The sequence below is a fragment of the Chiloscyllium plagiosum genome, unplaced genomic scaffold, assembly GCF_037043375.1.
Source record: "Chiloscyllium plagiosum isolate Xiang-an unplaced genomic scaffold, Cpla_swu_hap1 HiC_scaffold_17, whole genome shotgun sequence".
In the NCBI taxonomy this organism is placed as follows: domain Eukaryota; kingdom Metazoa; phylum Chordata; class Chondrichthyes; order Orectolobiformes; family Hemiscylliidae; genus Chiloscyllium; species Chiloscyllium plagiosum.
In genome coordinates this window covers 49,517,522-49,533,062 of record NW_028270155.1, presented here as the reverse complement: position 1 = coordinate 49,533,062, position 15,541 = coordinate 49,517,522, and the positions used below count along the sequence as shown (strand labels likewise).

General features: G+C 38.2%; 1 protein-coding gene across 5 annotated transcripts in view; it reads left to right on the top strand.

The window, feature by feature from the left end:
• rpgrip1l (RPGRIP1 like) overlaps positions 1–15,541 on the top strand; it is a 225,810-nt gene that overhangs the window by 115,772 nt on the left and 94,497 nt on the right. For all 5 annotated transcript variants that reach the window (XM_043706986.2, XM_043706987.2, XM_087995908.1 and 2 more), the window contains exons 16-19: positions 1,007–1,158; positions 6,549–6,897; positions 9,287–9,492; positions 11,009–11,083. In XM_043706986.2, the coding sequence (XP_043562921.2) occupies positions 1,007–1,158; positions 6,549–6,897; positions 9,287–9,492; positions 11,009–11,083 (782 nt within the window). The remainder of the gene's footprint in view (positions 1–1,006; positions 1,159–6,548; positions 6,898–9,286; positions 9,493–11,008; positions 11,084–15,541) is intronic.

The window sequence follows — 15,541 nt, the reverse complement described above, 5'->3', positions numbered from 1 at the left end:
TGCCTACAGGGATTGGCCAGAGACTGTCCAAACCTCCTAAAGTAGTCTTTCTTCCAACAAGGAGTTGAATCTTTTATTCAATAGCTGCTGTATTGAAAAATCTCTTTGGCAAATGTCTTAATTGAGGTTTCTATGAGGCCAGCATTCTGCTTAGTTCACTTAGCAACAGGTTTAAACACAATTTAAATTACTACTTCCATTAACCAAGCAACAGAAAAATTCAGTTCCTCAGATAATGTATAAAGAAAGCATTAGAGAAAAAATATTTGGTTACAATGTTGTAAACATGTTCAAAGTATTTTTTCATATGAAAGTAAAACACTTAAGATGCTGGAAATCTGAAATGTGAATAGAAAATGCAGTGTGACAGCAAAAAGAACAGTTCAAGTTTAAGGTTTCTAAATTTTCATTAGAACCATGTATTTGAAACTGTTTTTTTAAGTTAAAACAGGCTTATTAGGTTCAGAATTATCTTTGTTTTGTGACAAAACAGGAAACACTGAAGACACTCAACAGGTAAAGGCAACATCTGTTAACATAAGTCAGTGTTTTGAACATGGAACACTTCTTTTCTTATGCCTGATTGTTCTGGATATCTTTTATAATTCATCTGCAAATGTTATCAGGAGCAATGGAAAATTATTTGATATTTTTAATGGAAATTCTGCCTCAAATGTGTAATAAATCATAAATTACAATAAGTGTGTTTGTACTATCAATCAACACAATTTGTTTCTTATCTACAATTTGTATTCATAATTAAAAGGATATTGTGCAGATTACTGATTGTCCAGGATTAATATTATTAATTCCAAAACATCATGGAGATCAGGAAATCAAAATCCAGGGACTTATACTATTAAAAGTACAGCAACTATTTTGTCTCTATATATATATATAGGCAATATTGCATTTATCATGTTCGTAACTTCCTTCAGTATGAAATGCAGTTTAATGTTTCATAATTGCTCTGACTGTCTTAAACCCAGTCTCCATTTGAATGTAGGTGGCAGACAAGATTCTGAAAATTATGGAACAATCGAGTATTGGTTTCGTCTACGTGTGCCAATGGCTCAGGCTATTCGGCTTTACAAAGAACGAACAAAAGCACTAGGATATATAGCTTCCCATCATCATTCAGATGATCAAATGCAACAGGTGAACTTTTTGTCTTTATACGTTTTAACTGCATTAACAGTTATTCAGTTTGACATTTAAGAATGTTTTGAAAAATATTTGTCATAATAGAGCTTTTATAAATGAATGCAGAGATTTTTAATCCTATTACATTGGTCAAAAAATACAGACTTAATTTTATGGTAGCTGTAGCTGCCCGAACACGTGCCTGGTCAATAATTAGCTGTTGTAAATAATGCAGAAGAATTTAACTGAACTTCAATTATCTCCTGCTTAGACATATGGCTCTTTGAAAGTATATATGTTAAAGCCACAAGTTTGTGTCTTCATTTCATGTGGCTTTATAATAGATTTAAAATGGAAAATGCTCTGTCTTGGTAAGTTGCAAAATTGAAGGCAGTCATATCTTGAACATTTTGATTCTAATTGATTTTATCTTGGCCTTTGACCCTTTAATCTTGACCTTTCATACCCCATCTATACATGAGAACTCATGCCAATGCAGAGCTTTCCTTCCCAACCACCCTTTGCCCTTACATCTTCCATGTTATTTCACCCAGTATCCACCATAGGCAGACATCAGGAGTCATACTGAGATGAAATAAAATAACATTCTAAAATCTATTATAGATTTTACAATTCTTGAAAGTCCATTCAAGACATTTAAATCCTTTCAAGTACTTAATCGAATATTTGTATTCAGAACTACACCTCATCATTTACCAACTCTTTTAGCTGTCAAGAAAACTGTGAACTCTAAGGCTCCCAATCTGATGTTTAAATGTTGTAGAAAGCACAGAAGTATTAATACTGGTATAATGATAACTCTCAGGACTATTGAAATTACTAAAACAAACATTTTTCAATTTTCAGGTATTGGCACGCACCTTTTCTATTTTTAAGGGTTTAGGATGTCACTAATTTGATAGCTTGACAGCTCAATAGACCGTATCTGCCCTTCAGGAGCATCTATGACTTCACTAAAGACTCATACCCAATGGACCCTTGCTCCAGCAAAAGTGAGAGCTTTATGAACTCAGCACAGAGTTCAGGTTTCCCACATGTGAGTGTCACATCTCTAACCTACTTCCCTCTTCCCCTCAACCCAACGTAAATAAGGCCTGGTGGAAACTGAGGCAGAATCCAAGCTGCTTCTATGAAATGTCACAAATGTTTCATCCTTGCCAACTGACACTGCAAATTTCTACTATCCCACTGCCACCACTACAACTTCCTCACTACCGCATGACTTATTGATCCTTGAGTGTTAGCACATAGGAACTTGATGTGACCATTTCATTTTTTAAGAAAATGTCCCAGTTGCCAAATTGTGTATCTGTTCAGGGCCAATGCAGTATCACCTAAAATTAGACACAGGCATTTCCAAATTTTTGGTTTTAAATTGAACTAATGTCATCTTACACCAGTTATGCCACTGTGATCACAGAAGAACTCTTATTCAAGCATTTCAATGCAATTTGCAGCATCACTGAAAATGTCAAATTCGATGTTAGTCAAAGTCAACTCCGACTACAAGGACTGAATTTTCCCAGCCCAAAAGTGACAAAGGTACGAGAAAGTAACTGGAAGCTGCTTGTTAATACTTTGCAAACTCTGGGGGAATTCCTCAGGGATGCACTGGAAGCTTGGTTGGCTACCTCGTTCACAGAGGAGGATAATAAATTAATCCAATTAAGACATGGCTTAAGAGTAATTTCGTGTTGACATTGATATACTACTGATTCCTGAATGGAACCAAACAATGTTTGGAGATCATCAGCTCAACTAAGGTGAAGGAGAGGCTGCACAGCTCAATGACTGGATCTGAGGTGTGCAAAACTGCAGGCCCATCCAAGAGTAAGCTCGTGGAGGTGTTTTCATCAACCTCAATGGCCTTATTGGCTTCATGCATCTGTATATGATAGTTTCTATGCAGGCAGCCAAAGGCGTCTCCATACTGAAGAACTCTTCTGCTCACATGCTTGCTTCAGCAGTGCTTACCTGTCCCGTAGGGGGCCACTGCAGTCCCTATGACTGAGCCTGCAATCTTGTAAGCCTGCCCACTATTTGTCGCTGAGCAGATACACTGATGACATGGACAGGCTCAGGACCCCTATATAGACCCACCAAAACTTTGAAACACAAACCTCAGAAAGAAGCACACTTCGGCATTTAATCTGTACAAAATGTGGAGTTAGATTAGATTCAGACATAAATATATTAATACCACATTTATCCTACATGCAGTGATGCAGTATTAATTTTCACGGTGATGAAATAAAGAACTACGCTGCTACTATCTGCTCACAAGACTGTAAAGTCAGGATGGTCAAACTCTATGTTCACAAGGATTACTGTGCACCAGGCTTCCATTATGAGTTAAAACTTTGAGTTTTGAAGCAGCTAACAAGTATAGTTAGCTTTCTAATCATTAACGTGGCCAATATAACAATTGTTTTCTTTGTTGGACTAACCTGACTATGTTTACATGAATCAATTCCTAATCTTGCTGATAGAAAACTAACACATCCAGGTGTGTTTGTTGTCGAGTGATTAACTCAACACCCTTCTTGTGGTAATCAAGAAATATGAATTAATGTCTTAACCAACAAAGGAAGAACTCAGAATACCTGCATAAACAGTAATAGCATAGTGAGTTTGGATTAAGCATTGCAATCCTAACGATGGACACAGCTTGATGGTTTTAACTAGGATTCTCCTGAGAGCCAAGTTTTCAATGTACAACTGACTGCACCTAAAAAAATGTCCATCCGGTATGAAATTAGCCTTCGCTTTGTTCATCTTTCTTCTGGTCTCAACAAATCAATTTTTTGCAAAAGCACATTTGACCATGGTGAACCAGAAGTGCATTGGTCACTATATAGGTGTAGGTGCTTTTTAGTCATCTTTTACTCCTGTCAACCTTATTGATCAAAATACAATAGTGAGGATTTATGCACTGAATACAATTGTATGTGGAAAATTGAATAATGACAGTGCCTGGTTCATCAGCTCTTCAGATCTTAATGTGACAGGTATTACTATTTCAAGGGAGACTCTACTTCATTAAGTTAAGAGCCTGGTTAACCATTTTGGGCTAGTTTCAACTGCAGTTGCAGTATTTTAAAACATTTTAAATTTACTTTTGGAGATGCACTAGCTATTCTCTCTTTGTGTAATGTTATTAACCTTCCTGCTGCATTGCTGCCATTTCTATTTCCATGGCTATGGTCTCCTTTGCTAGCGTTTCCTGGTCACAGAAATGTGGATTCGGCACATCAGTACTCTGTCTACTGAACACTGGAGTTGGCTCTAGATATTTTGGACTTGCTTGAGCATCTGCACTCACAACCTGAGATTCTGTATTAGGACTTTGGGTGGAGGTGATTACTCAAATTGATTCTCCCGAGAAGAGGTGCAAGCTATCTTTAAATAGCTTAGGTCTAATTTGGCACAGTTCTGGACCAGAAAGTCAAAAGTTCAAATCCCACCTCCAGATATGTGTCATAACACCTTGATTAAAAATATCTTGCATGTATATAATTTTACAGCCAACTTTAGCTGATCTGCCAACAAACAGGTTAACTACTGCTAGCATTCCATTTATTTAAGTTCATGAGCCAAGGATTCCAGTTTGGTAGAATCAGAGAATCCCTACCATATGGAAGCAGGCATTTAACTCAAGTCTACACTAACCTTCTGAAGAACATCCAACCCAGATACCCAACCCCTCTAACCCTGCACTTCCCATGACTAATCTACCTAGCCTGAAAATCCCTGGATGCAATGTAGCATGGTCAATCCACACAATCTGCACATCTTTGGACTATGGGAGGAAACCGGAGCACCCAGAGGAAAACCACACAGACACAGGAAAAATGTGCAAACTGCACATAGACAGTCGCCTGAGGGTGGAATTGAGCCTGGGACCCTGACGCTGTGAGCAACAGTGCTAAGCACTGAGCCATTGTGCTGCCCCATTTCTCTACTTAATTGTACTCGCACCTTCAGGCTCTGGTTGCATGAGCCAAAAATATTGCAGATTTTTTTGTAGATTTACATAACATGGATAGCTCTGCTGCTGAGTTTTACAAATGTCATCTACTACTGCAGCAGGAATAATCAATATTTTCCATGGAATGAAACTATAATAGCAAAGACAATCAATGGAGTTTCAGTATTTTCTGACAATATCAAAGGAAGAGATTAACTAGACATTACTTCTTTGCTGTTTTAAAGATGCTGTATAAATACAAATTGTTCCTTCTTTCTTTCTAAGACACATAGAAGTGTCAAAGGGAGAATTGTTCCCAATTTCCCACTGCTCTATTAACATCATGTAGACAGTATTCATGTAAGAACTTTGGTGAGACAGGAAAATTACTCCAAGCTCTGTCCAATCCACTGTAATGATGTATATGAATACACCAGTTGATTTTAAGCTTACATACAGTAAGCATTTATTTTCTGTACAGTCACTGATCAGTTATTAGAAGGTTTGACAAATTTAATGTAAGCTGCTGTGGAAGTAAAGAATAGTGCTCTTGTGTTTACAAGCGTGTTCCTACCTACTTGTTAGCATTGCAAAAAAATCAGGAATCTTGCTGCAGGAGATGGAAATTCTGTTAAAATAAATTACCAATGGCCTGACCTACAATTATTTGTCAAATCACTCAGTCTCTTCGGATATAAATTGGAGGCCACCATGTACATGAGGAATTAATGAGTTTAATGTACACAGAATCGACTTCCTGGCCAAAATATCATCACAAACCTCCAACTGCTCAATGTCCAACATTTCCCATTTATTGTTCGTCCAGTCAGAATTCGCAATGACGTTCCCTGGAGGAATCTTAGTCACTCCCCTCCCACAAGCTGTTTGGCAAAAATATACAATCAGTGCATACATCATGGAGCCTCAGAACTGGTACCAGAATGGAGATTCTTCTCCACAGCTACAGTTATGGTGTCAGACATTGCTACCCCAAAATTTCATACTGCAACCCACACTTAAGGAAGCCCTGACCTAGAGAATTATAATTTGCTGTATTAAGTTACGTTGATATATGTTTTTTTTTTATCCTTCCCACTTCTATCATGAATGTTTCTGTTCTATTGGGCAAATATTAACATGACAACAAAGGTAAGGCAATTTTAAAGTAACCTGACAATGGGACACTCATGGGGTTAGATGGAGCCTTGATTTTACACCGTATCCAAGATGATTTTCCACTAATTTAAGTGGAGAATAAAATCAGGCATAGTCAAAGGCCAGCATTGTACTTGATCTCATCAGTTCCAAAGTGAGTGGGTTGAGTTAAAAATGCTGCCTACTTCTTTAAGCATATAGCTGCTTGCAAACCTGAAGTAGCCTTTGATTAAAATGTCTTTTTCTCTCTATGAACCCTTAGGCACACACTACAGCTCTGACAGATGGTAATCTGAATGAACTTCATATTATTATAAAATCCTGTGACAATCTGCAAGCCAGAAGGAAGAATCACCAGCCAAATCCTTATGCTGTCTACAAGTTCTTTGATTTTGCAGATCATGATACAGCCATTATTCCAAACAGCAACAACCCACAGTTTGATGATCACATGAAATTTCCAGTACCAATTAATACAGAACTTGATCGATATTTAAAGTCAGAATCATTAACTGTTTATGTGTTTGATGATGCAGAACCTGATGATACTTTTTACCTAGGAAAAGCGAAAGTTCCCCTTATTTCATTAGCTCACAACAAGTATATCATAGGTAATAATATAAATACTTTGCTATTCTTGATATGTAATCTTTTTTGTGTTAATCGTAGCCATCTGAGATCCCACAGTCCCTATAAAAGCTGCCCTGACCCAGCAGATGGTAACTATAATCAAGATACCTGGTCTATTTGGCTTTAGTGCCCTTTAATTGAAAGGATTAACTTGGTCCTCTCTCTTATATCCTCTTTGTTTTAGATCTGGTATTATGCAATGAGAAGGGGATAATTAGTAGTCATGGTATCATACAAACTTTAAGGAAGAGTGACCAAAATGTGCAGGAATTTTCCATCAAATTTGTAAGCCATGCTGTTCAATCTGAAGCTGTCATAAGTCTAATTAAAGGACACTATGAAGGCATGAATGACAAGTTGGTCGTGGCGAATTGAGAAAATACATTGCCTTTCTATCATTGTAAATGGTAATGGCTTGTATTTAAAGAATTATTACATGGTTTTAAACAAACAGACCTTTAAGGCATTAAAAGCCAACAGGAAAGTGAGTCAACAAAGGGAGTAGAAGATTATATTAGATCAAAGGAGGAGGTTTGTAATGTTGCCAAAGTAAGTAGTACTGTAATCATGAATTTTAGAATTCAGCAAAGAAGGACCAAGATACTCCTAAGGAAGGAGACAAAAAAATATGAATGTAAATTAGCAGGAAACATAAAAATGGGCTGCAATAGCTTCTATAAGAATATAGAAAGGAAAAGATTATCAAAGATGTTTGATAACTTGGTTGGTCCATTGGAGGCTGGATGAAACTGGAAAATTTATAATGGAAGTAAGGAGGTGTTGAAGAAGCTAAATTAATTTTTGTTGTTTTTATGGAAAAAGATACAATAAGTCTCCCAGAGATATTAACGATCCAAGGAATGAGTAAGAATGAGGAACAGAAAGAAATTAATGCTAATAAAAAAGTAGTATTGAAGAATTAATGGGATTAAAAATTAAGAAATCCTAATCATCCGGTGGCTTTGGAGATGATGAATGCATTGGTGGTCATCTTTCAAAATGCTACAGATTCTGAACAGTCCCTACAGTTTACAATGTTGTAAATGTAACCCCACTTTTTAAGAAAGGAGAGAAGGAGAATACAGGAAGTTCTAAACCTGTTAGCTTGACATCATTGGGGGAAAATATTAAAATCTATTATATAAGATGTAATAACTGGATAATTGGAAAACAATGGTATGATTGAGCAGAGATATTGTGGTTTTATGAAAGAGACTTACTGTTTGAGAAACCCATTCAAGTTCTGTTAGCTTGTTTCTAGCAGAGAGGGGGGAATCAATGGATGTATTCAACCTAAAAGGCTGACACAGATTGAAAATTCATTAACGGAAACAAAACAGTAAGAATAAATGGGTCATTCTCAGTTAGCAGCTATAACTGGTATTGGAAAGATCAGTGCTTGGACCTAACTGTCCACAATCTATTTCCATGATTTTGATGTGCAAACCAAATGTAACATTTCAATTTGCAGATGACAAAAAAAACTAGATGTGTTGTGAAAATGCTGAAAAGAGGCTTTGAGGAGATTCAGGCAGGTCAAGTTAATTGACAACAGCATGGCAGATGGAATATAATGTGTGGATAAATGAGGTTTGGCAGGAGGAGTGAAGGTGCAGAGTACTTGTAAATAGTGAGATTGTGAAGTGTTACTGTCCAAAATAACCTGAATATCTGTGTTCATAGTTCACTGAAAGCTAATGTACAAGTGCAGCAAGCAATTATCAAGGCAAATGGTATGCGGTCTTTTAAGAGAATTTGAGCAGAGGAGTAAAAATGTCTTAATTTAACTGCATAGAACCTTGATAGGAGCATTATGTTCAATTTTGTTCCCTCGCCTGGGAAGGTATGTACTTTTCAGAGGGGAAGTACAGCAGAAGTTCAACAGATTATTTTGTAAAATGGCACAACTGTCCTCTGGAACAGAGTGGGGCTATATTCTGAAGTGTTTAGAAGAGTGAGAGGTGATCTCATTGAAACTTACAAAGCTCTTAAAGGCTAGATAGGGTAGTTGTAGTAAATATATTTCCCCAGGCTGAGGCATCAAGAACCAGAGGAACAGACTCCGAATAATGAGCAAGCTGTTTAGAACTGAGATCTTCAGTCTGAAGGTAGTGAGTCTTTGGAATTCTGTATCCCAGAGAGCAATGAAAACTCAGTAATTGAATAGGATCAAGACAGTGTTTGTGAGATTTGTAGATACCGATGACCTCAAAATATATCAAGATAGCATAGCAAATTGGTATTGAATTCGATGATAGGCCATGATATGGAATAGTGGAGCAGCTTAACTGGTTGGATGATCGTCTCCTATGTTCTACTTTCCTATGATTAAAAGTGTCCTATTATGCATCTTAATTCATTTATTTCCAGGAACATTTGAACTCATGAATTTTGAAGGACTAGTCAATGGCACAATAAATGTTGAAATAAAATGGATGGCTTCATACTTGCCATCAAATGAATCCATAATGAGAGTTGATCAACGTGAGGTAATCCCAAAGGAAGAACGAGAAAAGTTGCCAGTAAAAGAGGAATTCAACAAATCTTCACCTACAGTATCTGAGGATCCAGTTTTGGTAACTAATTTTATTCAATTGAATGATTTAAAATATTGCTTGATTTTCTCCGTTTATCAAAGTTGATAATACTTCCATGAGTTGTAACATGCTTAATTTATTCTTGATATTGTTTCTCTGACAGAAGAATTATGTAAGGGAAAATATCTGCTTCATTAGCTGTAGAAAGCCATTAAAATGAATGGACGAAAAATTATTGTTGCACACACATGACTTCTCAATGGGTAAAAATGCACAACAGGAACAATTAGAAAATTTATTCTTGTGTTTAAAATGGATGAAGATGGATAGGTGCAATGATGTAGAACATTGGAGCATTGGCAGCTAAGATCAGGAAGTGGTATAAAATAAGATCCATTTTACCAATCCACTCAGTCCTTTATTTATCTGCACTACTACAAAGATGTGAAGCAAGGATATCATCTCTTGTGGGAAAGGGAAAATCAAATGGACAGTTTTCATTGAATTGCTTTCATGATTTTTTTGAAAATTAGTCAATAGTTAAGAAAGTAGTATGTTTACCGTAACCCCTGGATACATAAAGTATATAGGCGGATGTGGGTCTTGCAGATGCTGGAGATTAGAATCGAGATTAGAGTGGTGCTGGAAATACACAGCAAATCAGGTAGCATCTGAGGAGCAGGAAAATAGTTTCAGGCAAAAGCTCATCATCAGGAATGAGGCTTGGAGCGATAAATGGGAGGGGGTGGGATGGGGAGAAAATAGCTGAGAGTGCAATAGGTGGATGGAGAGGAGGGTGGAGTGGATAGGTGGGAAGGAAGATTGACAGGTGGGACAGGTCATGGCATCAATGTAGAGAGGAGACTGGATGCCTTCTCGCAGAGTGCTTCAGAAAACATCTCTGGGACACCCGCACCAATCAACCCCATCACCCCGTGGCCAAACATTTCAACTCCATCTCCCACTCTGCTGAGGACATGCAGGTCTCTGGCCTCCTCCATCGCCACTCCCTCACCAACCGACGCCTGGAGGAAGAATGCTTCACTTTCTGCCTCGGGACCCTTCAACCCCTTGGCATTAATGTGGACTTTATCAGTTTCCATATTTCCCCTCCCCCTACCTTACCGCAATTCCAAACATCCAGCTTAGCACCGTCCTCATGACTTGTCCACCTGTCAATCTTCCTTCCCACCTACCTGCTTCACCCTCCTCTCCAACCTATCACCTTTACCCCCACCTCCATCCACCTATTGCACTTGCAGCTACCTTCTCCCCAGCCCCACCCCACCTCCCTCCCATTTATCTCTCCACCTTCAAAGCTCCCGGCCTCATTCCTGATGAAGGGCTTTTGCCCGAAACATCGATTTTCCTGCTCCTCGGATGCTGCCTGACCTGCTCTGCTTTTCCAGCACTACTCTAATCTTGACGACCGAAAGTATATGCTTGGGCACTAACAAGGGGAAACTATTAAAGTGAATAATTGATAAATTCTTAGTAATGTAAGAATAAACATCAAAATCTTTAAAGATTCCATGGAATTTGTTGTTTGGTGCAGAAACCGAAAAAGCAAATATCTAATCGTGAAGAAAGAAGAGTATCGTGGGCAGATATGGATTCTTCTGAGAGTGTCGTAAGTGAATTATATTACTGGCCATTTTTTGCTGCAGTGGACTATCAAATATCTACTGTAATGTGGAATTCTAACAAGGTTCAGTAGTCATAACTAGCACTGACACGATGTTAAAATGGAACCTGAACTCAGAAAGACATCTTAACTTTCTATGGCGATTTTAATTTCTGTCTACCATGCAACAACATGAAAATCATGCTGTGTAATGCATTTCAATCATGAGACGCCATTTTCACTAAGCTAATGGCAGACAAAATATGAGGAATTATAAATTAATTTATTCAAAGCTTGAAAATGGAATATCAAAAAACAATTGCAAATACAATTAGGAAAGGTCTTTTCATCCTACAGATTCTTTCCTCTAAGTATTTACAGTCACCCAGAGTGATTTAATTTCCCGAGAAATTCTGCCTGCATGAATTCTGTCTGAACCTCTAGGAATGTGAAACAAATGTCACATTTCTACTTTCGAGTTTTAAGCTTCTACTCGCCAATAACGCTTGGCATCCGAGAAATACATAAACCTTTGTTTTTACTTTCCATTAAGTATTTTATCTTCTTAGCATTGACCTATCTCTTGCTGCCAATCCTGCCTGCAACCAGATATTTATCCACCTCCTTTTGAAGAATTTAATGAAGTACATTTCCTGAGAGCGTGTTTTGCATGTACTTTGTGAGAAAACGTTTTTCTAATCTTTGGTATCAATTGAGACTTGTTAATTAAAGCTCTTTAGTTCTGGGCTAACAGTTTTGGTCAGACTTGATTGGTTCTGCAAAGTTAGGCACTTCATTGGTTTGGGAGTGTGCGAGGATGTGAGGGACCTGAATTGGGATGCTGGTATGTTTTTCCCTCTCTCGGTTACTGGTGACCTGCGTAAACTTGCAGCATTTCTCTTTTTATTTTAAATTTTTTTCCGTTGCAGTTATTTCTGAATTTTTCTTATATTATTTCTCATGTATTTCCTTGTTCCATTGATCTTTGTATAATTTTTAATTGGTTAACTGGGATATATCACTTACTCCTCTTTGTTTTGAGATTTCCAAAATATTTGTTTGACCATTCCACACAATAGCTGTAATATCTAGCAAAGTACCATGGAGGTCTCAAATGTCTCGCCACATTTCCAAGGTTGTGCCCTGATTTGGGGCAGTTAGGTACATTTATATTGGAAAAGTGTTGACACGGGCTGCAATAAGCAAAGGGAGGCAAAATGATTAGATTTGATTATGATTAGATTCCCTACAGTATGGAAATGCCCTTCGGCCCAACAAGTCCATACCGATCCTCCGAAGAGTAACCCACCGAAACCCATTTACCTACCCTATATTCACCCCGACTAATGCACCTACCACTATGGGAAATTTAGCATGACCAATTCACCTGACCTGCACATCTTTGGACTGTGGGAGGAAACTGGAGCACTCAGAGGAAACCCACGCAGTCACGGGGAGAATGTGCAAACTCCACACAGACAGTTGCCCAATGTGGGAATCAAACCCGGGTCCCTGGCGCTGTGAGGCAGCATTGCTAATCACTGTGCCATCATGCTGCCCAAAATGTTACGTTGAGAATCCAGGGGCGCCATGGGAAATGCTCTAAGTATTCATATTTTACTGTGTCGGCATCTCCCACCTCCTTTTATGGCTGTGTTTACCTAGCTCTGAGAAGATCTCTGATTGCACAGTATAAGCCTAATTTAAATATTCTAATCAGTTGTTTGTCTCTCCGCAGCAGTACATTAGATTGCTGTGAAAATGGTGGCAGGAACACATATGGGCTTGAAAACATGTTTCTTGTTTAAAATATTTCACACTCTTCAAGCTTTCCCTTCCCATCGTGTGAGGTCCATATCTCGTCTTGATGCCTTCATACCCATCAAAAACATCTGGCTTACCTTTTGCTTTTGACTATTGAAGAAAGATTGAAGAAATATGAATCTGTCTTTTGTCCTTTCAAAATGGTGAATGGACATGTTGAATATTTCCAGCACTTTCTATTTGTATTTCAATTTTATGATTTCTATTTGTTTCAAGCAACAGCCCAACAAAGTCAGACTAAACCAATCCTTACAATCAATATCACAGATTTTTCCATCATCATCCATCGGTATGTTTTTTCCCAGTAGCAGGACAATCCCACCAGTAGTAGCAAATCTCAGGGATTAGCCCTGAGAGTCAATTAATATTGATTTCAGACCTCAAGAACCTTATTAGTATCAAATCAGAAACAGACAAAGAAATCCCCTGTAAATTCCGATATCCCATTCTCCTCCAACCCCCCCCCCCCCCCCCCCATTAATATATTAGTGCAAGCATGCCTCAGTAGTACTAGTACAGATCAAATTGACTGAGACTAAAGGACACAACGGCTAGACTGAACCTGCAGTAGGTGGTGAAAAAACAAAGAGAAAGAAAAAACCTTAATAGGCCTTGAATTTGAAAACCCACCTTTCACAGTACATCTATCCTTGGCAGTGTTAGTAGAAATGACCACTTCAAAGCCTGTCATCATGTTGAAAACCCCCATCCATTGTCTAATTGCATTAGCTTCAGAACAGATCCAGCATGTCTAAACAGGGTATCTATGTTGCACTGTAGAAAATCAGCACCAGAATTGTATTCAACCATGATCAATCTGTAATCTCACGACCTGGCATATTTTGTACTCTGCCATTATCACCAAACCAAGGAATTAAACCTGATCTATTGAGGTCAGCAGCAAAGCACATCAGGAGCAGCAACAGGATTTTATATAAATGTAATACAAACTTATGCAGCTCATTAAAACATGCAGATATGATGTCAATGCTATCACGGAAACATGATTGAGGGAGGGGCAGAACTGGCAGCTTAATATTCTCAGATATAGGGTCTTCAACTGAGACAGGGAAGGAGGTAAAAGAGGAAGGGGTGTGACAGTTTTGATCAGGAAATCAATTACAGCAGTAGGTGGGATGGCATCTTAGAAGGCTCCTCAAATGAAGGCAAATAGGTAGAACTTAAAAAGCAACAAGGAGAAATCATATTGCTAGGAGTGTACTATAGGTCCACTAATGGTCCAAAAGAAATAGAAGAACAGATATGTTGACAAATTTAAGAGAAATAGGGTAGTGATAGTAATAGGGTAGTGATAGTAGGGGATTTCAACTTCCCCAACATTAACTGGGGTAATGATAGTGTTTAGAGGGAGCAGAATTCTTAAAATGCATCCAGGAGATTTTTTGAAGACAGTATGTAGAAGGCCCTATGAGAGAGAGAGGGGGAGAGTGGTCCTCATCTTAATTTTAAGTAATGGGACCAGACACGTAGTTGAAATATCAGTGAGGTAACATTTTGTAGATAGTGATCATAGCTCAAATAGATTCAAGGTTGTTATAGAAAAAGACGAGGATGGATCTGAAATCCAACTTCTAAACTGGAGGAAGGTCAATTTTAAGAAGATCAGGTATGTTTTGGCCGGAGTGGACTAAAAGCAAATATTTTTAAGTAAATTTATGTCAGGGCAGTGGGATGCATTCCAGAAGGAATTGGGGAGAATATGGGGCCAACATGTTCCAATAAATCCAAAAAGTACGATCAACAAATTCCGCAAACCTTAGATATCAAGGGATACACGGTATTAGATAAAGCAAAAAAGAAATACTTATGGCAGACACCCAGGGCTTAAAACAGCAGAAGCCCTAGAGAAGTGCAGAATGTGCAAGGGGAAGATTAAAAAGAAAATCAGAAAAGCAGAAATGGGGCAGGAAAAAATAATGGCAAGTAAAATAAAAGAAATCCTAAGTTATTTTACAAGGAAACTCAGCATTAAGGATAAAAGTTAACTAGGGAAAGAGTAGGGCCATTAAAGACCTTATTGAAAGCATTGGTGAAGTCCAAGTAGACTATGTTGAATGCCTTGCCCTCACCCATACACCTGATTACCTCTTTGAAAAACTCAATCAAATTGGTCAGACATGCAGATTAATACTAAATGCTAATTTGTACATGGAGCCAGAGAACATAGGTAGGGTTCTAAATGAATACTTTGTCTCTCTCACTAGTGAACATTGACACAATGTGGTTATAGAAATCAGGGTGAAGAACTGTAGTATACTTAAAGACGTTAGCATAGACAGGAGGTTCTGAATGGTATGGCAGGCTTAAAAGTGGGTAAACCTCCACCAGATGAAATATATTCCAGGGCTGTTGAGTGAGGTAAAGGATGAAATAGTAGGTGTATTGACAATAATTTTCAGTTCTTCCCTGGCCACAGCAGAGGTGCCAAAGGACTGGAAAACAGCCAATGTGTTACCATTATTCAAGAAGGTGGCAAGAGATACATCAGGAAACTACAGGTCAGTCAGTCTAACCTTGGCAGTGGGAAATTGTTGGAAGCAATTCTGAGGGACAGAATTAACCTGCACTTGGAGAGGCAAGGATTAATCAAGAGGTGGGCATGTCTAACCTACTTGGCTG